Source organism: Xiphias gladius, chromosome 19 (assembly GCF_016859285.1).
Source record: "Xiphias gladius isolate SHS-SW01 ecotype Sanya breed wild chromosome 19, ASM1685928v1, whole genome shotgun sequence".
In the NCBI taxonomy this organism is placed as follows: domain Eukaryota; kingdom Metazoa; phylum Chordata; class Actinopteri; order Istiophoriformes; family Xiphiidae; genus Xiphias; species Xiphias gladius.
The window spans coordinates 24,110,829-24,132,939 of record NC_053418.1 but is presented as its reverse complement, the minus strand read 5'-3'; the positions used below and the strand labels follow the sequence as shown (position 1 = coordinate 24,132,939).

At 41.2% G+C, this 22,111-nt stretch overlaps 1 protein-coding gene across 15 annotated transcripts in view; it reads right to left on the bottom strand.

Moving 5' to 3' along the window:
* Nucleotides 1–22,111, bottom strand: part of arvcfb (ARVCF delta catenin family member b) — a 165,496-nt gene that overhangs the window by 13,404 nt on the left and 129,981 nt on the right. For all 15 annotated transcript variants that reach the window (XM_040155930.1, XM_040155928.1, XM_040155927.1 and 12 more), the window contains 3 exons: nt 3,510–3,637; nt 1,603–1,753; nt 503–695 (listed from right to left, as the gene is read on the bottom strand). In XM_040155930.1, the coding sequence (XP_040011864.1) occupies nt 503–695; nt 1,603–1,753; nt 3,510–3,637 (472 nt within the window). The remainder of the gene's footprint in view (nt 1–502; nt 696–1,602; nt 1,754–3,509; nt 3,638–22,111) is intronic.

Genomic DNA, 22,111 nt, shown 5'->3' with positions numbered 1-22,111 from the left:
ATACTAATATAAAGTCTCATGATGCAAATTGCATTCAAGGTCACACTGTAATTATCTGTAATGTATACGAATAAGGTCTCGTTAGTATACCCACACTTCTGGCAGGGTTTACATACATACAGTATGTACATATAGTTTCTACCTGGGTTACTGCAATACTGTTTGACCTACAGTATATGAGGGATAGTAAAAACACACAAGAAAAGTGCGATCACCTACATCAGCACCTACATTTTTCATCAGATCATATTGCGATACAAAAGCAAACAGTTCTGCCGCTGCTGAGTGTGTAATTGTGCATGTGCCATTTGGGTTCATTCATGTGTAAAAAGTTGCCAAATTAATACATAAAATCAGCAAAATCGACTTACAACCCTAATTTAAATCAAAAAAGACAATGTACAGCTTAAGATGTACTCTAGAAATTCTAGAATCATAAAGCAACATTAATTACATTTATGGTACAATATCTGATGTGCTCTATATATGTATAAAGTCTTACCTGGTCCTGTTGATGGCGACCAGCTTCTCGATGGCTTGGGCCTGGATGAGGGAGCGAGCGTTTTCAGAGCTGTCGGTGACGATCTCGTGGATAGTGTTGAGGATGGCGACCACAGTGTCCTCCTCCAGGTTCTTAGCTGGTCGCTGCTGACCGCTGGGCAGGTTGCTCACCAAGTCCCGCATGGCATAACTTCCTATTAGGTGAAGTTCGTTTTTTTTTAAAGTTAAGCAGGTGTGCTGGGATAATAAGGTTTTAATAAGGTTTTTCAATCAGAAAATTTGCAAATTACATCAGGTGAAGTCCTGTCGTACAGTACTGAGTCCTCTGAGTCTTTGAATCTTGTGCTAATTTCAGTTGTTTCTAATGCTATTTCACCCTAATTTCAGAATGTTGAAAGAAGGCTGCACTTATCTGATGTGTTGCAATGCAGCTCTATGGAGAGGACTGTGAAAGTTCACACCTTAAAATGATTTGATTATGTAGTATTAACACAACTGAAACATTAAGTTACTGTTGTTGCAATGGCATGGTATCAACAGTTATTAAAAACTATTAAAAACCTGATTACATTGTATTGATCAGACAACATAGTATATCATTTAATGCAAACTTTTAAGACAGGTGAGTAGGAAACTGAAAAATAGTAAAAACAAAAAAATATGTTTAAAGCATAGGTTCACATCTGTTTTAAATAAATACACTTAAAGAGTTATTGGGACGCTGTAATATTTCCTCCTGCCAATACTATGATGGGATCCTTTCCTAATTCAATACCAGTGTAAGACACGGGGAACAAAAGGCACAGTCGTGTATCAATGCATTCTAAGGTTTAAGGAAAATCAATGTGAGACTTGATGGGTATGGTATGTGGTATGGTGGGGAAAATTGTAACAAAAGGGGAATATTGTACTAAAGACTCTGTAACTTTGGAACATACCCACTTGCTTTGACTAACTCAGACTGCTTAAGCCTCATATTAGCTTGGGCTGAACTTTTAAGTACCTTTTGCACAGAACAAGGATTGTAGATTTTGTCCCCCATTTCTGACAACAAAAATGCTCTCCGATGTATGTGTGGTATTACTGCCTAACGGTTTGTACCGATCAGGTCCTTGTTGCGGCGGTCGATGGACAGGTTGCGCAGAGCGATGGCCACAGCTCGGACCACCTTGTCAGAGTCAGAGCGCAGCAGCTCCACCAGGATGGGAAGACCTTTCTCCTTACGCACCGTGGCTCGGATGTAGTTGGACCACTGGCGGGTGAAAAGAGAATATGTTATGACTGCTTTTTATAATTTCAACTTTTAACCTCTAGGGTAGGCAGAGTAAGCACACGCTGTCAGCTGCATCCTATCTGACATTCATGCATAACTACAGACTCAGACCTGGGAGCTGTCCAGCATGACCACACTTCTTTTCTTTTGACCACTGGGAAAGCTCCACTGGAGGAGTCCAGGTCACCTCCACAACTCCAGTCGAAGGAAGGGAGAGAATTTTTTTTTTAATTATTTACTCAGTAACTACAAGACTGCTCAGCACTGCTCCTTGGTCTTGACTAATTCACAACGTTACACAGTAGGGCTCTGAATGGACGCGATATAATTTGTCTTAATTTAAAGATCAGTAGATTTTACTTCTCATTTTTTGTAACATGAAACATTTAAGTTTTACATAAAAGGGTTTCTCTTCCAAGCACTGATACCCCCAGAGATGTAATTAAGCAGAGGGCAGGCACAGTTGAACCACCAGGTGGCAGTAGTAAGCCTCAGAAAACAGGTCAATCCAGTGGTACAGAAATAAGCAGAAGCAAAGAATGAGGAGGATTTAAATAAGAAGCTCTGATATCCTCCCTGGGAGCAGGGACATGCTTTGTCCAGCTACCAGATGGGACAGTGTGATGGGTTTGCAGCTCCACAGGTCCCTGAGCATGGGCAAGAATTCTGATCAGCTTCCACAGGGAAAAAACAACAAAGGAAAAAGGACTTCTCCTCAAAATTCTCACCTTGGTTGAAAATCACTACTACTGAATTATTCAGAACACCAAATGTGAGACTCAGGGCTGGATGTTAACTCCTGAAACTAAAAAAAAAATAAAGAGTTCAGGTGTTTTTTCCACTCGAGCTTGAAAGGCCCGGTGCTGCTGACGAATTCAGAGGACTGAGGGATGTGTTTAAAGTCTGACACATGGGTGTTAAGAGAAGCGCTGCCGTGATAACGATGCCGTGGGCTGAATACAGCCAGCCTGCTGAAAAAAAACGCTCTTGCCCAAAGTGCTGCATGCAAACTGGCATTTGACAACTGGCCTTCCCTGTTGATTATTAATTGTTGCCTGCAAGCCAGACAGCCTCTGAGCATTTCCACAGCCACTCTTATTGGAATAAACGTCTGAACCTGGCTGTACAGGTTCTTATATGATCCATCATCAGAGGCAAATATCTATCAGAGACGAAAGTGTGTTGTACATTAGTTATCAAGCCCTTATCTAGTCATGGAATCCCGCAGAGATGGAAGGTCCTAACCAAGAAGGTTTTATCAATGAGCAGATTGTACCGTCTATACACCTTTCTAAATATTTCTAATATAAATTAAATTTCTCTTTCCATCATTTCATTCTCAAAGTGCTCAAAGATATTTGGATCTTTTAACTTTGACAGTACAATGCTCATTTTTCTTGTTTTCAGTTCTTGTATCAATTTTACTGTATGAGCTACCTGCTGCCTGGTTGAATTGTGCCTCTGTTTTGAGATTTAATTCTGCATTACACAGTTGCTATATGGTTTGCAGGGACATAGTGCTTTTACACCTTGTTTAGGTGAGCACATCTTGAGGCAGGTCTTGTGTCCTTTTAACCCATTTGACTCTAGGTATTTTTGTTTCAATCACAACCCAAAATATCTGCTACTGAAAGGACAATGATCAGCTGCAAAATGCAAGTTATGAATAAAAAAATCCAAAAGTCATTAAGAGCACAGTGTCCATGTGTGGCACCCTCCCTGATCCTTCACTCACAGTCCACTGTCCGGCGCTGAGGTTTTGGAGAGCCCCGGCAGCAGCCTCCAAGGTGTTGTAGTTCTGGCTCTCCGTCAGCAAAGACAGGTAGAGTCTCACCACTTCAGGCTGATACAGCAGCTCAAAGCCTGAAGGGAAATACATACAAACACACACACACACACACACGCTCACTAGTTAGACTCCCTGGCAAGACAGACGGGCCAATTAGGCTGTGTTAAGGTACGGGCAGTACAGTGCTTCATCACAGACCATGGCGAGAGTTCTTTGGCACGAGGAAACAGCGAAGGAGCCTGGGTCTGGTAACAGTGGACAACGTTGACATACACCACAAACTATGGATTGCAGGGTTTTTTTTTTGCAAAGCTTCATTGGAAATGTACACAATTTCACAGCATAGAGTATGAAAAGCAGGATCTGTCCACTTGGTTTCACAATAGTCTGCAATACCTTTATTAAATATGCAGGAAAAGTGTCTCGTTTATTTCCGTGTAGTAATGCTAAAGCATATTATGATTGAACATACTTCAGGATTATAAATGAGGAGAAAACAAGAAGGACAAGTTATTGATCCGACAGCCCTGACCAGACTCAGAGTATTTCAGAGGGAGGTTTATCTCACTAGCACATAACATATTCCACCACACTCAATCATTAGGCCTCCCTCTGATGGAAACGTAATTACATTATCAGCTATTAGACAGTGCAAGCGCAAAGAGAGACAGAGGCGTCAAATCACATCAAATCAAAGTCAGTCAGCCAGGGTTTTTTCTTATTTGCACAAACAGGTTTGTCACTAAGTGCCTCATAAAGGATCAACAAGACACGCACGACACACAATGATTCAATTAAAAAGTCAGATCATGGATATTTCTTCTGTCAAGGTCATTTCAGCTGTTCATATCTCTGGAGGGAGTCATACATCTTTTATGGCAGAATACATCACTCCACATGAAGCAAGGACATCTCGTCAGATTTCAATGGCTACCTTATTACTGTGATGATCCCGAAGGCAGATTTTGACAACTACATACACGTTCAGCTTTTATTTTTCATCAATCTTAAGAAGTAGCCATGTAAAAGGATCTGTGGATGTTTGGCTTGTATATTTGAATATAATTGACGGCGAAAATGTAAAGTCTTTAGAGTAAGGAATCAAAACAAAGCCAGACGTAAGGTTTGAACAGGGGCACAATCACTATTTCTCACTGAGGCTTTATCAGACATCATCTGTTGTCTGGATCAAAAGTTAGCGGAAGCTTTGAAACTAGTAGCTAAAATCGACTTTTACAGAAATACCATTTCACCAGCAGCTTCCTTTCTATCCTCTACAACAGGACCAAAGCAATTTCTAATCCATTTCTATCCTTCTAGGCTAAAATTAAAGAAAATATAACTGACTGTTTCTTCCTATATCTTCTGAGGCCAGTATTTCTAAGGTTTTATTTGAAAACCCCTGTATTATCCGGGCAGGGATATATAGTAATAGTTGATTGATGCACAAAGGCTGATGTAGAAAAACAGAATCTTTATGTAATATGAGGGTGACTTGGGTCTGAGTATGAATAAAAACCCTTAACAGGGTGTTTAAGGTAAAATCTCTTTTTTCCATTTACTTACTATTTTCAGTAGAAGAAAAGTAAACGGTGAAAGAGGGAAGAGTGTCATTTTTTTTTGCTTGAGAAGTGCAATGGAAACACACAAGCTGACATTTGTGCATCTAAATCCACATCTTACACCTGTAATTTGCAGAGAGTGGAAGCCTGGGCGTACACTGCGATTGCCAGGTTCAGACACAGCAAAGGAAGGGTTTTCACCCCTGTGGTGTTTCCCCTCCAGATCATGCCAAGCCTGCTCCAGAATCCTTGTGGGAGGAACTGCCAGGTAGGGAGCATGTTACTTTAGGTGCTGCTTGAGAAGAAGCTGAGGCAGTAGTTGTCGTGCAAAAGATCCTGGTTGTAACCATGTGCTAAAACATGAATCACATCAATAGGTTTTCTCGAGTGACACAAGAGGGGAGAGTTTGCAAACCAGACACTCAGCAACATTCTGCGCGCTCCTCATATTTCTGGGCCTACTGGGTGCACACTCAGCAAACTGGTGACCATCTTGCAGGGAGTCCTGTTGACACTTCATCTCCAAGGTAGATTCTCTCTGCACAAAATGTCAGCCATGTTCAACCTTTGTTGCCAAGTTTGCCTGCGCTCCAAGACTGTGCCTATTATTACAGCATTTTTTCGGTAAAATAATCCGCAAAGCCACATTTCCTCCATCTTGTAATTCCTGGGTTTTGGGTCTGGCAACCAAGTGAAACAACTTATGAAATTGGCGTTTTACAAATGAAGGACTCAAGACAAAAAAAGACATGCACTGTTCAACAAAGGAGGATCAGAAAGGAGGTAAATTCACTGGGCCTTAAAAACTAATTCCCTTATCTTTAGTTGAATTTCTCGCTGTTGAGCCAGAGAATGTCTCTGCCAGAGCTTGCGTTCAGCGTCCTTAGCTGGGGCTTAATGTCAGCACCAAGTGCCTTAGGTCCATCCTAATAGCACTAGCCAGGTCAAGCTCTGTTGGCAACCATATACTGTAATGTTGTTGTTGTCATCAATTGTCTCCTACTAGCCTTTTGGCCTGCTAATTTACAGTTTGGTGGGCAGAATTACTGTTCAGAGGGGGAGATGAGCTGTCATTGTGATGTGACCTTGGCTTTGCTCAGGGCAGCCCTATATTCTGTGACAGACTGCAAACATGTTTAGACTACTTAACTATGCATGGATCCAGTGGTATAGTGTGGAGGGTATGCAAGTGAACATCTTTTTCAGTGAGAACAGAGCACACTGTTTGCCCATTTTTCCCAATTTTCAACTATCATTGGTGCATATAGATAGTTATAGCCACATGCAGTATATAGTGGATTCTCAGGCACCAGTGGTGGAACAGTATTTATTTACCCAAACTGATATATCAAAATGCAAAAATATATAATTTCAAGTAAAAGTCATGTATTTGAAATGTTACTTCGGTAAAAGTATGTTAGCAACAATGACTTAAAGCTGGTTCACCCTTAGTGCTCTCATCAGTGTTGTTTCATGGAGTAGCAGACAGTTGTTTTAAATTGAAAGGCTCTGTTAAAGCCATTGTGCACTACCAAACAACACACACCGAACAACAGAAATACAAAGTTAGCGACTAGCTAGTGAACACAGTGGAGTATATAGTACATTTTATGGTAATTATATATAATATTTATACTTCCCACAGGAGTTGGTGGAGACAAGAGACCTAAAAGAGAGTCAATACTGGACTTAGATTCATCAGGTGGACACCGACATGATTCTAAATGAATGTTAATGTTGCTCAGTGTTTGCTTTTGGTAACAGGTTTTCCAAATAGTGATTATGTGGTGATTTATGGCTTGTTTCAGCTGCCCCAATGTGGCCAAAAAATAAATGAATCCAGGTTTAAAGTATCAAAAGTAAAAGTACTCGTTATGGAAGCAGACTACCCCCTGTCAGTCAATTAGTTTTTATTTTCATACTAAATTAGTATTATTGATGCATTCAAATGTAAGCAGCATCTTAATGTTGTAGCAGGTCAATGGAACAATTATGTATTTTATAATCTTTTGATATTTTGTATGTCAGTATTAATCTGTTAACTAACTAGTACCTATGGCTGCCCAAAAAAAAACAGCAAAAAGTACAATTTAGTATTGAAATTACAAGATCCTCAAAAATGTACTTGTGTGTCATCACTGTCAGAAACATGTACATAAAGCAGCAAGTGGCCTCCTTCCAACCACCTAACACACACACAAACACACAGACCAAGTCAACTATACTATATAGATGAATACATTAAAGTGTACACAAAACATTAGTACCAAGTCCCAGTGAGCTCAGCCCAGGGCAGCTGCTTGTACGGAAAGTTGGTGAGGCTACCATCACACACAACTATGTCCTCCTTGCAAGACTCCTGCTGAGCTCTGCTTCTTAAGTCGTGTTGAGGGATAGACACACAAACACACACAGACACCCAGCTTTGCCTCAACACGCACACAAACACACACACAATACAAATGGGCACATTCGGTAACATATTCACAAAATGCCCTGGAGATCTAAGCTGATCTCTAAGGTGAGAGGGGAGGAGCAGCAGTATTTTTCAAAGCAGAAGACAACAGTGACAACTCCTGCAATTGAGGCCAAGCTCAATCAATGCACTGCGGTGCATGAAAACTAGGCTAGAAACAAAGTTAAGTTGAAGTGATTGAGTGATGCTCGGTGCAGAAGTATGGCATTAACACGGTTGAATACTCTTCTCTCAGACTCAAACACTGAGACAAACACCTCACTGACTCAATTCTCTCAGCCATCTGCCTTACACTAGGTTAGTCGGCTGCATTCGTGCATAACTGGATATACACTTCTGCAAACACCTCTGTACACACACACACAAATCCATAAACACACCAAGTCCTAGCCCAGGCATGTCAAAAAGTGATGCTCATCGATCTAGTTTACATCCTGTACAGGGTCTCTTCCTGCTCTACTAGCTCAATTTTTTCACTGCTCCATTTCCAGCACACGTATAGCATACAGCACTTCCATTGAAGCAGGGGTAGATGATGGCGTATCACTTTCTACAACTCATGAGGGAGTTTTACCGAGCTATGAAAGGACTCGAGTGGCAGATGGAAAAACAGTAAACAGCAAAAAATTCAAAAACTCCCTCCTATCTGTCTGTTTCCCGTAACAGGTTTTTGCTCTTATGTTATTATCCTATGTTCACAGGGATATTGTCATAACACATAGCCTCTGATCTCTGCACTCCTGACTTCTGGTTAACTTAAATTCACTCATTTGGCAAATGCTTTTATCCAAAGCGACTAACAAGTGAAGAACAAGACTAAAGCTTCAGCAAAGTAGGAGACCTTGAAGTAAGCACTAAATAATAGATCTGTTCAAAAGACAAAGTGCAAGGATATTTGGTAAAGAAGTGCACCGAAAGTGAAAAGTCAGTGCTAGTTAGGCATGTTAGGGTGTTAGAGGTGTTCGGAGAGGAGGTGCTCTTGGAAGAAATTAGTCTTCAAGAGATTCTTGAAGATAGAGAGAGACGCACGCCCCTGCTCTGATAACATTTGGTAGCTCGTTCCACCATTGGGGAACTGGAAATGAGAACAGTCTGGACTGTGACTGCCTAGTGTGCAGGGATGGGAATGCCAGACAACATTCTTTGGAGGAACGCAGTGGCCGAGAAAGAGCATAAGCCTCTGTGATTGAGTTCAAGTAGATGGGTGCAGACCCAGAAGTCACTCTGCAGGCAAACATTACTTGAATTTGATTTGGCTACCTGGCCATGGGTAGGCAGTGGAGGTCAACGATCAGCAGAGTGACATGTGCCCATTTAGGCTGATAATTAAAATACTGGTCATGTTCAGTACTGTAGGACAAGAAGCTTTCTATTGTTACTCTCATTGTTAAGTCTCTTCAGGTAAGTGTCACAGAAGGACAGAGACATGGAAGAGAGGAGAAATACTTATCGAGTAGTGCTGACCACAGGGTTGCATTTTCCCCCTAATAAAGGCTGCATAAATAAATGAAGACACTCCACCGAGGAATCCCAAAGTCGTTGAATGTCCAGTCTCATTCCACATCTGAAACTCATCCACATTTAACCATGCCAGCCCACCTTTTTATGTAAGAGTGTCTTTATATAAGTACACACAAACTCATGGGAGAGTGCTGTAGTACTAATGAAGAATTTTGGAGGGCACAGCTACAGCGTTGCGTTGGCTAAAACAGCACATCATTAAAAGCAGCATGCCACTGGTATAATAACTGTCGTGATTCTCTAAGGTTCATTAAAAACCAAAAGGTGAGCGGTGGAACCACATAAACTGAACAAGTAAATTGGCAGGGTTCGCAGGGGCTTTATACATACCTTCAACAGTTCTGCCTCAGTCGGGGTCATATATTTTTTTTAAATGCTGCTTGGAGGAGCACCAGATGGATGGAGTTTATAGAAAATGTAAGTACTGTATTTCACAGACAGTGTTGATGCGTGTAATCACTCTGGAGTAGCTCATTGGGTCACATTATATTTGTAATCTACATATAAGAGGGCCAAAGAGTAAATGCTCTAATGAAGGCTTTATCTGTCAACTTTTCTATAAAATGGCTATAAAGTAATCAAGACATGACCCTTTTTATTACTACAGCAGTGTTATGTTCCCTTTCTTTTGGGGAAACAATAAAAAAATATACATAAACTTATGCTAAAGGATCAAGGAATATATTCCAAAAAAATCAGTCTAGGTAGTAACATACTTGTTCCAATTGAATTGCAGTAATCTTGGGGATGGTTGCAATTGATATTTGCTGTCTATTCTAAGGTTTAAGTACTGCGTCACATGCACTGAAAGCAGCGCGTCTGCCAGGGAATAAGAAATCTGAACTCCATTTGTGTGCTTGAGATGCCGCTTAAAGTCAGGTTTGAATGTAATCGGGGTCAGATAGGAGATGCATGTTAGTTCTGGGTATAAATCAAAGAAAAATACTCTTAATTGACTTTCAAATTCTCTTTGCGCTGCTCTTCCTAATGTAATTTCTGTTGTGGCAAACCACTGTGAAAATCTGCTTCTCAACACAGGTTACACTTAACAAACAATACAATTTGACCCATGTCTGGTTTAGTATATTGAAAACATGCAAGTGTTCACACCCTATGCCAGAGAGAGAACATGTAATGGAGGCTCGCATTCCCTTTCTCTCCAAAGCCCTCTCAACCAACATGGAGCTGAGCAGAGCAAAAACAGAGTGCACTGCTAGGCCACAAAGGCTGTTCATCCCCCGCTTACCCCTTCAGACTGAGAGGGTCCAGGAGTCAAAGCTTAATTTTCTCCTCTCGTACCCGGTTGGCCCCTGCCACAGACTGGCATCTCTATGGGCAGCCCCAGGGCAGCACACATTAGCATACCCACACGGTGGTTTGGCCTTAGTTTTTTGGCAGGTGGCTACTGGCCATTCTCTTGGACAGCATACCCATCAGCTTTGGGCCACAGAGATGTCCTGGTGTGATGGGGTGGTTGAAAAGAAGCTGAGAGGGAGATGGTGAAAGAGACACAGTGGACAAAAGGAAAAGATACCACAGAGGCACAGGACAAATATGCAGCTCAGACGCTTCTGTCCCTCCCTCCTTCCATCTTTGCCATTTCACGACAGGGGTCCTGCTTCAGCACTACCAAAAGTCTGGTCCATGAAAGCTCATTTCCTACCATTCAGCACAATAGGACCCTTTTCAGCAGACTGCTTCTGCAGTGACAGGGGAGTGCTTCCTCTTTCTTGTGCTTACAAGCCAGCAAAGTCCTGCTGTGGGCTTTTAGTCCAGAGAGGACAAATCAACAACAGTAGCAAAAACATGCAAACTGAAACCTAATTGTCTGAAACGTCCAAGCACTCCTTTAACAATGTCCAGCGGAAATGCTCCATCTCTGCTGCTACTACCCCTGAACTTTGGACAGAAACACAGAACCAGTGGGTCTCTCACTCTTGAGCCATAATTGTATTAGGTTTTCTGTGGCTCCCTCAAGAATGTGCCTCACAGCTATTCGGCCTCTCAATGGATTAACAGTGGCAATGCTCTGGTTCTGTTTCCAATGTTCCTCCTGCTAATGTAATACTGTTCCAGGGCCTGAGGTGAGGATGTTAGTTTATATTAGAATCTCTGTCAGGTGGAGATATTATTTCCCTTAGGATGAAAAAAATATTGACAAGATATGTAACTTTTCAAGTTGTGTGGAATATGAAGAAGCCATTCATAACTATTTGCTGCTTTCAACAAATGGCTTTTAAAATTATTGCTGCCTAATGTTTAGACATAGTTGTCAGATAGTGCAGACCACCTGTGTGTTCATGCAGCCAAAGGGGGCACTTGTAAGGTACAAGCTCTGTCTCTGCTTATGCTGTAACCAGGTGCTGCTACTTCAATGTTTGGCAAAGGTAAAAGCTACATGTTATAAATCCAAGTGCTCTTAGTTAGCAATAATAACAAAACGGACCAGGGGGGAAAAGTAAATCAATCAATCAAATTACCCTTGTTATTAGTAACCATTAATTGTGTTTAGTTAGCAGGTAATTAACTGGCTAGGTAGTGTTACTTTTGTTATGCCTGTACAGTATGTTTCTCTTTCTGTTTTGGGTTCAAAGCAGTAGAACAGTAGAAAGTAAGAATGTAAGACAGCTAAAATATCCAGTGTAGAAAGAAGCACAATACAACCTCAGGTTGGACCCTGCCCAGCTTTGGTGAACTACCATTGCTATCAAGGATGAAAATAATTTCTACCATGGCCATTGAGAATTCTCATTTATGATTGGCTGGAAGGTGTTGATTATTTTTAAGTAACCAGACAATATAACCTGACACCTGTGACGTAGGTGTTTGGCTGCACCTTTAAATTAATGTGGCACTATTAAACTGTGGGTAAAACAGCAGCAGTGAGGCTTATCTAGAGAGCTTGGTGCTAGAACCACCAACAAATAACTAAGGACCACCCTCCACTTCATGCCAGGCAATTCTTCATCCATTACAATCATGAAAAGTACAACTTGATGTTAATCCTTACTTGAAACCCACATTTAAACATAGTTTAACCAGCTCCATGAAAAAGAACAGAGGGGGAGAGTGAAATAAGAAAAAAAAAAAAAACATACAAGACAGGGAAAGAGGGAGTTTGATGTCATTCTGTGTAATTCTCTTATCAGCAAGTGTATGGGACTACCACATAGTCTCTACTAACAGTGGCAACTACAAATGTGTGCAATTGTCTTATATGAATGGGTATGAGACTGGCAGCCCTCATCTTCAGCCGTCCAATGATGGGAACCCTTGAAGTTCATAAACATAGGAATCTTTCCCATTGATACCTTCCATCCCAAATGATTTGAATGCAGATTTAGAATCTATATCAAATTTGGTCAACAGTTTACGCAGTCAGCCATGAAGCTGCTAGAGAATCTGCCAGACTGCTTTGCATCCTACATACTGCGCACAAACATACACACATTGCAGATACATGTCTGGACTATGCTATTATTTTGGCTGCAGACGTAGAACAGATACAGAGGAGCCTACTGCGCTAATGAGAACATTTATGTTCTCTCCCTATTTCTCTTTCTCTCTGTATTTTCTTTAATTTCTTGCTTTCTCACAACATCTCTCTCCTCTGTCTCTCTCATAACCTCCCATATCTCCACCAAAAACACAAAATGCAGCAGACATGCCAAAACCGCCCTGCCTATTGATGTAGACAATATATAGAGATGAAAGGGTACATGATGGTAGTACTAGGAGTTGCTATGGAAACCAGCTCTCCATCACCTCTAACAAATTTGCTCATTCAACGTTCATGTGAGACTATTGCCAGCAATAGCAAAACAAGGAAAAGCAACAAACTGCTTTTCAATCTGCACATTATATAACACTACAACTAGGTCAATTAGGTGATAATGTGTGTAAATGGTAATGTGGTAATATGTGTGAATGGAGACCTTTTTTCCCCTTACCTTCAATTCCCATAATTCCACAGCAACTGGCCAAAACTCTAACCTGAAGGCTGCAATTAGTGTGTGTGTGTTTGTGTTTTTGAGAGCAGAATGTGTTTCAGCATTACCTTGAGTGCCGGCAAATGCTTTTAGTGCCTGCTCCTCATTCAGACATTAGAAACTAGAAACTCAACAGCAAGAGGCTACCAGAGAGAAAGAGATAGAGGGGAAGAAGTAGGTAGACAGAGAAAGAGAGAAAGATAACGAGAGAGAGAGAGAGAGAGGTTGATAGAGATATGGCAGTGTCTGGAAGGGGTACTGAAGATAAAGGCCTTAGACTGAAACAGATGTTTAGACAGTTTAAACACACACACACACACACACACACACACACACACACACACACACACACACACACACACACACACACACACACACACACACACACACACAGATATTATGTTTGGACCAATATCTGTTCTTGAATTTTTGGGTTCAAGTGGCTGATACCAGTCAATATTTTGTGACAATAAATAAAACCCTCAACACTCAACATTTTCAACACCAAATACAGGTGCAGGTATTTAGTGACTTGCCTTATCAGGCAAAAAACAATACATATTAGCTACCTTTGGTCAAGGTACAGTCCCATCATAGCGCAGCAGACATAACAAGGCACAGCAGTGTGCATGAGCCTGCAACAAGGGTGATACTTGGCATTTTGGAAGGTGATGTCCTGAATACTATCAGAATGTGCATATTTAAGGCCCATTTACAAGATTCTCATTTTTAAAAGAATACAGCTAGAGAGATGAAAAAGTCAGTCTGAAACAGCATTGACAACCACCGCATGGAGGTAACATTATCTTAATTAGTTAGTTCGCCATGGCTGATAAAATAATGAACGTGAAAGTTGTCATTTCAGTCGGCAAAACTGACAGTTCCTGGCTAGAAATGAGAAGCTTGCTATTGTCTACCTCTTTCTGATATTAGGGACCTATTGTTTCAAAATTATAAAGAATTAGGGAGGTAAATCTGCCACCATGAAGTATATGGCAGAGCGCATATGAGCGGTGCACGAATGGAGAGGCGTAGCAACTGTACTGAGGGGGGATAGAAATGCTATGGTTGTTCAGTTTGTGATTCACTAGCATCAGAAGAATGTGAGTATTTTTACAGGCAATAACTTCTGTAATCCAGCAGCGATGGTAAAATACATTTACACCTTTATTTGACAAATTGAGGTAGAGGTCGGGAGATGGTGAGTGCTGATTTAAATGCTATGAACCTCAATAAACCAAGACAATATAAATGGTTCCTGGTTTTGTTGTTGGCTGTATTTCACCTTTAATCCAGACCAATTAAAAAAAACATCCTGAACTCCACCCAGCTTGTGCACCACAGCCCGACCAGTAGCACCTCAATGAGTGCACTCTCTGTCTCTGTCTAGAATCTAGATCTGGAATGCAGGATGATGGCTGTGATGGTGCTTGACGGTGGAGGGATTTCCTGTGTCTGTGTCGGTGTTAGCACCCATTTCTCATTTAGCACTTCATCCAGTCTCGCTAGCCCTCCCCTTTGTGAAATGGCATGCTGAAGTGTGATGGATACTCTGGATTAACTCTAGCCTTGGAGGAGTATAGTCTATGCTTTTCTCCCCATATACAAATGCACACACACCCTCAAACACACATAGCTGTGATCAGTTTTCCTAGATAATATTCTCTCTCTCTGCAACACCCTGACAAACACCTCCTCTAATAGCCACATAACACCACCCTCATGGTCAAAGGCACAGTGCATTGTCCTTTATTTGTGCATGTGTGTGTATGTATGTGTGTGTGAGAGAGACACTTGTTATAGACAAATATATGTATTAGGATTTGTGTATTAGTGTGTGTGCTTGTAAGAGTCAAAAGAAAGGCAGTGAGGATGAGATGAGTTGCCTTAAATGAACCCATCGTCAAATCAAACGCAAATTAGTATCCAAAATACTTCTGATTATAGACCAATCAAACAGATTGGCTGTGGATGCTGAAAAACTCAACACCAAAAAGTGTTTCATGTCGTCCTCTTCCCACTCACTCTTCTTGCTCTCTTACAAAAATAGATGCTTACCTCTTTCTCCGTCGACTGTTTACATTTCCCCTTCTTCTATTCATCTCTTTCATGGCTGCTGTGTAGTCACATGAACATTGTGTGATATTGAGACCTTGGCCCTTTCACTCTTCTGCTTACTTGATTCCAAGGAGTGGACAAATTTTATGTAGCGTAGGATAAAAGTGTCAGTTAATATACAATGTAACTCTGCTTGATTTTATGCTCAGATCAAAACCTCAGAGGAGGGACAGTTTGATTGGACACTTGCCAGTGCTCAACTCTTCTGTGCTCCATCTGTGACCCTCTACTTCGATTGTATACAAGGACAGGAGTCCTTAGGGTGCATTTAAGTGCTCCTGTTTACAACAGTCTAGACTGTTTACAACCAATATTTCATTTGCTGTTTAGCAGTATCAGGACAGTGGCGAAATCTGGAGGGGGCGTTTTTCCCCTCACTAAGCCTCTGTTGTAGCTCTGGCGATGCCAGTCAGCATGCCATTAATCTGCTTTTAATTAGATTAAAGCATCTCTTGCAGAAACAGGAAGCAGCGCTCTTGTGCCTCGAATGGGGACAAACAAAGGCTCCAACTGGCAAGTAAATCTCACTGCGCTTCGCCTACTTCCCTGGAATCAATTTTGCCTCATAATTATCACTTTGCTCCAACTGCTCAGGTTTGGGGAGATGGGGGAGGCAAATGACATGGTTAATCATCTGAAGAGCCTGATGTTGCCGGCTAATGTGGACTCCCAGCATTTTTTCAGAATCCCACAGAGCGAGAGAGACATTTGGGTGTAAGGAAAGTTTAAAGAACTTGAGAAATAGTTGATCACTGCTGTGTTGGTGGGTGGAAGTGCTGTTAAGTTTATGCACTGCCACAGAGGAAGTGATGGGAATTAAAGACGCCCCACTATCCTTCGCCAAACACAGGTGGATAAATGCTGCCATGCATCAACGCACACAAACACACATACTAATCTGCAAGGACTTCATTCCACTAATGATTTGTAGAATAGTCACTCGCCACGAGAATTCCTAGGAACAGCATTATTATGCAAATCTCTTTGTATTTCCAACAAAACACAAGGTGGTCCCACTTAAATAAACTTGTCGATCTTTTTACTCATCCTTGCCTTATTTTCCTTCCTTTTCATCACTGCCTGTGTGAAACGGCTCATGAGAGGAGGGTGGGGAGTTGAAGGGGTGTGGGGGAGTGTCAGTAGCTAAAATGTCAACTGCAAGCCACAGGCTTTTCCCATAATTAGTCCTTTTTCTGTTTTGTGCTTAGTTTATTATCAACAACAGGAGGGAAAGTGACTGGCATGTGAGGAGTATCAGGTTTGCCCCAGCCAGCTGAGCAGGCTAAGTGAATTGCAGCATTCCCAGCAGGTGGTGTGGCAGAGTGGGATTCAGTTTCAATCTCAGGTGAGGTAAGGATGGATGGGTGAGTGGAACATTTAGCATCTGATGTCATACAGTATTAACGCATGACGTCACTACTTTTCATAAAAATATATGCATATATCTACATAGTTGCCATGCTGTGTCCCCAGATTAATTGAGGTACTGTCAACGCGTTAGGTTTTACACACAACTGTTTTCTAAACTTACCTATTGTTCTCCAACTGGTGAAAGGTAGATATGTTCCACCACCAACCAACCTTACCAGGCACTTAGAAAACAGTCACTTCAAATGACATTTGAGTAAGAGGCTCCCTTTACCAATGACTTTTCAACTGTCCAGATGATATTTAGATGCAAGTTAATACACTTTTTTTCAGACTTAACCATATGCGTCTCTATTAACTAGATTCAATTGTCTCCAACTTGCTTTGTGTGCCACTTAATGCAAATCTGGGTAAGCCCAGATGGTGGTGGCAAGTGAAACAGTTTGTCAGCTGCCAAATAATGTCAGAAGCAGGTCAATACAGTTTAGCTAGCAAGCTAACAGCTAATCATCAACTAACACATTAATGGTACTCATTCAGTGGTTGCATCACAAGTTTCAAAATTAGTGGAGCCACTTTCTTCCTGTCGCTTCAAAGAGACAGGGAGAATCAATGATGGACAATTTTACACCTTTTCAAAATCTGGCTAAATTGCATAGCGAAAATCTGATTTCAGTCTGTCTCAAATGCTTTTTGGCTTATTAAAACACCTGTAGAGGTGAAGCAAAACTCAGTTTATTTGGCACAAGGAAGGTGTATTGCCAAGGAAAATATAATGACTGAGTCAACAAAACGATGGAGAGTGATATTAGTTGCTAGACAGTCTGGATCCAACCCTGTGTGGAGTGGACGCTATGTGTCGAGATAGCAGAGAAGCTGAAAGTGGGAATGAGCATGTGCCTGTGCAAGTGTTACATGTTTACAGGGATGCTTTTGTTTGTGTGCTGGCTTTGTATATGTGACATTCCATCTGTATGTGTCTGTCATCATCATTTGGGGTCGCACTTTACTGCAAAATATGACAGCAGGAAGTGAGAAAAAGGAGGTGGAGGAGGGAGAAACTGAGTAGTGTGTTTATTCTGAACAAAAGGGTGAGTGATTCACCCAAGTGGTCAACAGGCTGCATGCCAGCAAGAAGTCAGCAAGGCCAGGATTCAGCGTTGACTACTTGGTGTTAAATTCCACAGCCATAAAAATGGAGAGCACCCACATGAGACCGCTGCTTAAAATTTGCAATATAAAATAAATTATTCATGATATTTTGCTTTAACTTTGGATGTAAAGCAGACAGGATAGGCCAAAACTTTCCCTCCCATTGGAATTGTGCTGCTCTGAAGCAGACTTAGCAGCAGTTAATGATGCAAAAATGCTTTATCTTGAAAAATAGAAATGCTAGAACATATTCGCTCACCGTGGCAGGACACTCATTGTGCCTTTGGGAAAGACGATTGCTCTTCACGCCACAAATTCCGAGCCATGGAGATATTACAGCGTGGATTAGAAGAATGAGATTTGTGCTACATAGCTATTAGGTGAAATATTTCTCCTCCATGTGCGACAACAGCACAGACAAACAATGAAAATGTAGCTCTGTTTTCCGTTATTCAATTGAACCTCTGAATTTTCAGACTTCAAGAGTTCAGATGCATCAGAGACAGAGATGAGTCCAATAGCAAAACAGTCAGTGTTCATTATAGTACAAAGAGAGATCCCCAGTGGGATTATATCAAAGAGGGTTATACAATGCAATAAATAACAGCTTGCACTTTTGCTGTTTGTCAGCACTAAGACCTCTCCACAAATTAAATGCTCGGCTTGTAAGACAAAGCAGTGAGACACAGTTGTCATCTTGGTAAATGCTGCCGGGTTCTAAATTGCTCAATGTGTATTTGCGAGGCAAGGGGAGCATAATAAATCTCCCAGGGATGGAGAGGGCACTGAAGTGGCAGAGAGCAAGAGAAAAGAGAATTAGTAAGTGAGGGAGAAAGAGAAATAAAGAGAGCGAGAGGGCAAGCTCATGGAAAGCTCAGATTGCCCTTATTGTCAGTTATGACTAATTCGCACTACCTAATGCAGTTGTGATCAATCAGCCTCACCGCAAACTACAAGCAGTTTGACAAAAGATTCATTATAATGGGAATAAGCTGTGCCAAGTGAAACAGCGTTCACCAACAAAGTTTCCGATTATTTCCTCATATAACAATATACTAGTGGGGGAACATCGTAGCCTAGAGGTAAAAGGTAGAAGGCAATCAGGGTTTAGCTGGTGTGGATTTTTCAAATTGACAAAGTATACATAGTATACATTAATCTCACTATAATGTTGCATAAAGGTTAAGCTGATTTACAGTATGAATTTACACTGGTCAGAAAGGAACCTTTTTTTATTACAACTCACATCTGATACTTTATTAAGTACGCTAGCAGTGCAGCTCCATGGATGGCAAAGTTGGTCTGTGGGTCCAGCACTTTGGTCCAGACTGAAATATCTCAACAATATACATTCATGGTCCCTAGGGGATGAATCCTACTGGGGAAATCTCAGCAAATACTGAATGGATTTTCATGATACACGTTACAAACATTTATGTTCCCTTCTGGGTGAATTGTAATCACTTTTCAACTAGTGCCATCAGCAAATGAAATTTTTTTATTTGTCCAATATGTTAGTTTATGACCAAAATACTTGTAAAATTAAGGATATATCTTTTAGCTTCAGCTATAATTTGTGTTTAGTGCTATTTAGCTAATTTTAGAATGTAACATGCAACTCTAAGATGGCCGACATGGTAAACATTATACCAAAAAGTGGTCGCACACACAGTTTTTTTTTTTTTAATGGAACGAAGGAACTCTTTGTTGCCGTAAGGAGGTCGCCATCATGTATACTACTGCGCATGTGTGGAACCTGTCTGGGTGTGCAGATCCCTTATGTTTAGAAGCATGTGCACTGTCCACGTGCACGGTCTGCGTACAAGTCCCCAGCTGTCTGCATCGGTACTGAAGTTTGACCAAATCTTTGTTCAACGAATAACTAATCTGAAACTGCTTTTATAAGCTGAGCTGTCTGTACATACAGTACATCTAGAAAAAATAAGACCAGAGCCCATCTTCCTCATCTGTCAAAGTGAAATGATTCCCGTCTTAGTTACGCCAGGATGTGAGCGCTTTTACTCATTCACTTTGGGTGCTGGAGCTCATTGAAAACACACCCACATGCTCAGAGAGGATGTGACTCACTTTTTGCTTTGCTGCATCGTGACACCTCTCCGACAATACAGTGGAGATAGTGTAGGAGAGAGCCGATGAATGGCGGGTGACGAAGGCTGCATAAAAAGGTAAAGGCTAATTAATTTGAGCTGCTATATTTTTCTCAGGACAGCCAACAACTGCTGTTTATTCTCTCAACCTCCTCCTCAGGCTAGAGGAAACCTAGCAAAAAGAAAACTCCCTCATTTTCAGTTTTTACTGGGGCAGTTTTTTTTAATCCCTCTACTCTAGAAAGATCTACACAAGTTCACACCCACTCAGTTATCGCACATCACATCTTCAGTCTCCCCCTCCTTACTCCCCTCACCTGACCTTTCTCCAGTCTAAATCTTAAACTGTGTTTCAATTAACTGCTGGGAAAATGTTTTATCATCTCAGGGGCCTACCGGCTCTTTAATGAAATGCGTCTTTTCACACTTCTTAATTACTTTTGTTACAGCCATCCCTCTCTCTTTTCCCTGCTTCTGTTCTGGGCAGCATGAATAATGCACTACCAGTAACTCTGGACTTCTCTAATGATGTATGTGACTGCAACAGGTCTCCTTTCTGGTGCAGCTACAAAGACAAAATAACTCACTTAATCAGTTAGGATGGACAAAGTTGCCACATAATCAACTAGAAAGACGATTCACAACATTGGTTTACTAGATGAAAAAAAAAAAAGGTCAACGCAGTTTTAAGTAAGTGCAGAAGAGCAGGCTAATGTTTGGTTAATAATGATCAGACATGTCTATTTTTACGCTCTATCTAAATTGGTTTCTGGGTTAAAGCTTGTAGGCCTTCAACCTTCAGTCACACTGATATTGGACTTTTACTTGGAAAAGAAGGTTATTTTTGCATCTGGGGCATCAAAATATAAAACCTACTGTGCAAACCAATAATTTCTCATACCTAAATGAGATAATATATTTTTTTAGTTCATTCTAAAAATGAAACTACTTGGTTAAGGTTAGGGAACAAAAAGCAATGGTTAAAGAAATCAACATAGGCTGTTGGTAAGAGCAATTTGGTGAACCACAGGAGCAGCTGTAGCTCAGGAAGTAGAGCGGGTCATCCACTAATCGGTAGGTAGGTAGTCTGATTCCCGGCTTATTCAGTCCGCATGTTGAAGTGTCCTTGGGCAAGATACTGAACCTCCCCGGATTTCCCCTGATGTATCATCTATGCTCTATGAATGTATGTGTGAATGGGTGAATGTGTAAAGTGCACTGTTGTATAAATGCAGTCCATTTATATAGCACTCTAGCTGTCTGCTGGTTGTATAAATAGGCAACTGCTGCGTGTTTGTTCTCCATAACAACTTTGTAAGTGATATGTCAATGCTGTGTTTACAGCTTGTTCCTCTGGCCCAAAATGGCCAAAAATGCCAAAAAAAAAAACGTATAAAAAGATATTCTAAACTGTAATTTAAAAAAGTTTCAAACCTCAAAACATCTATCAAACATTGGTGTATACAAAACTGTTGTGAAACTAAAAATAACCAATCAGGCCTGTGTCTCTTGTCTTGTTCTCTCCCTCTTTTCCTTCACACACACACACACACACACACACACACACACACACACACACACACACACACACACACACACACACACACACACACACACACACACACACACACACACAATAAGATTAATCATTGCCCACTGCCAGGTCCAGCCTGGTCCCAGCGTTGACCTCTCTCTGTCTGACATCGGATCAGGACCGAATACACATGTAATTTCCCATATCTCCCTTAGCCATCGCCACCGAATGAGTTGCTCTCTCTATGTTTCTCTCTATCCCCCTCTCGCTCTCCCTCAGCAAACTCTGCACAGATGACCAGGGGATGTGGTGGCAGTGGTGGAGGGTGGAATATGTGCCTGAACCCACACAAACATACATTATCATAGACAAACAAACAGCACCCAGATGACTCTGATCTGTCCTGAAGAGGAAAAAGTGATAAATGTGCTTTAAAAGCCAATTTGGGTTTTGCTCTGGTGATGAAGCTAATTATCCATGCATCTCAGTGTTGTTATGCACCTGTGCGTCGAGCTAATAAACGCCAAATATAGTGCTCTCTACAACGTGGACTCTCACACACATTTCAAATGTGCATGACATTTAAGTCTATAACAATAATTGCTTTTTCTGGATTCAAAACTCCGAAGGGTGTTGTTTTCACATTGTGTAATGTAATCACACCACGGTTGTAACCACTATACTGTAGATTCACAGTCCCATCATGCCAGTTTGGCTTTT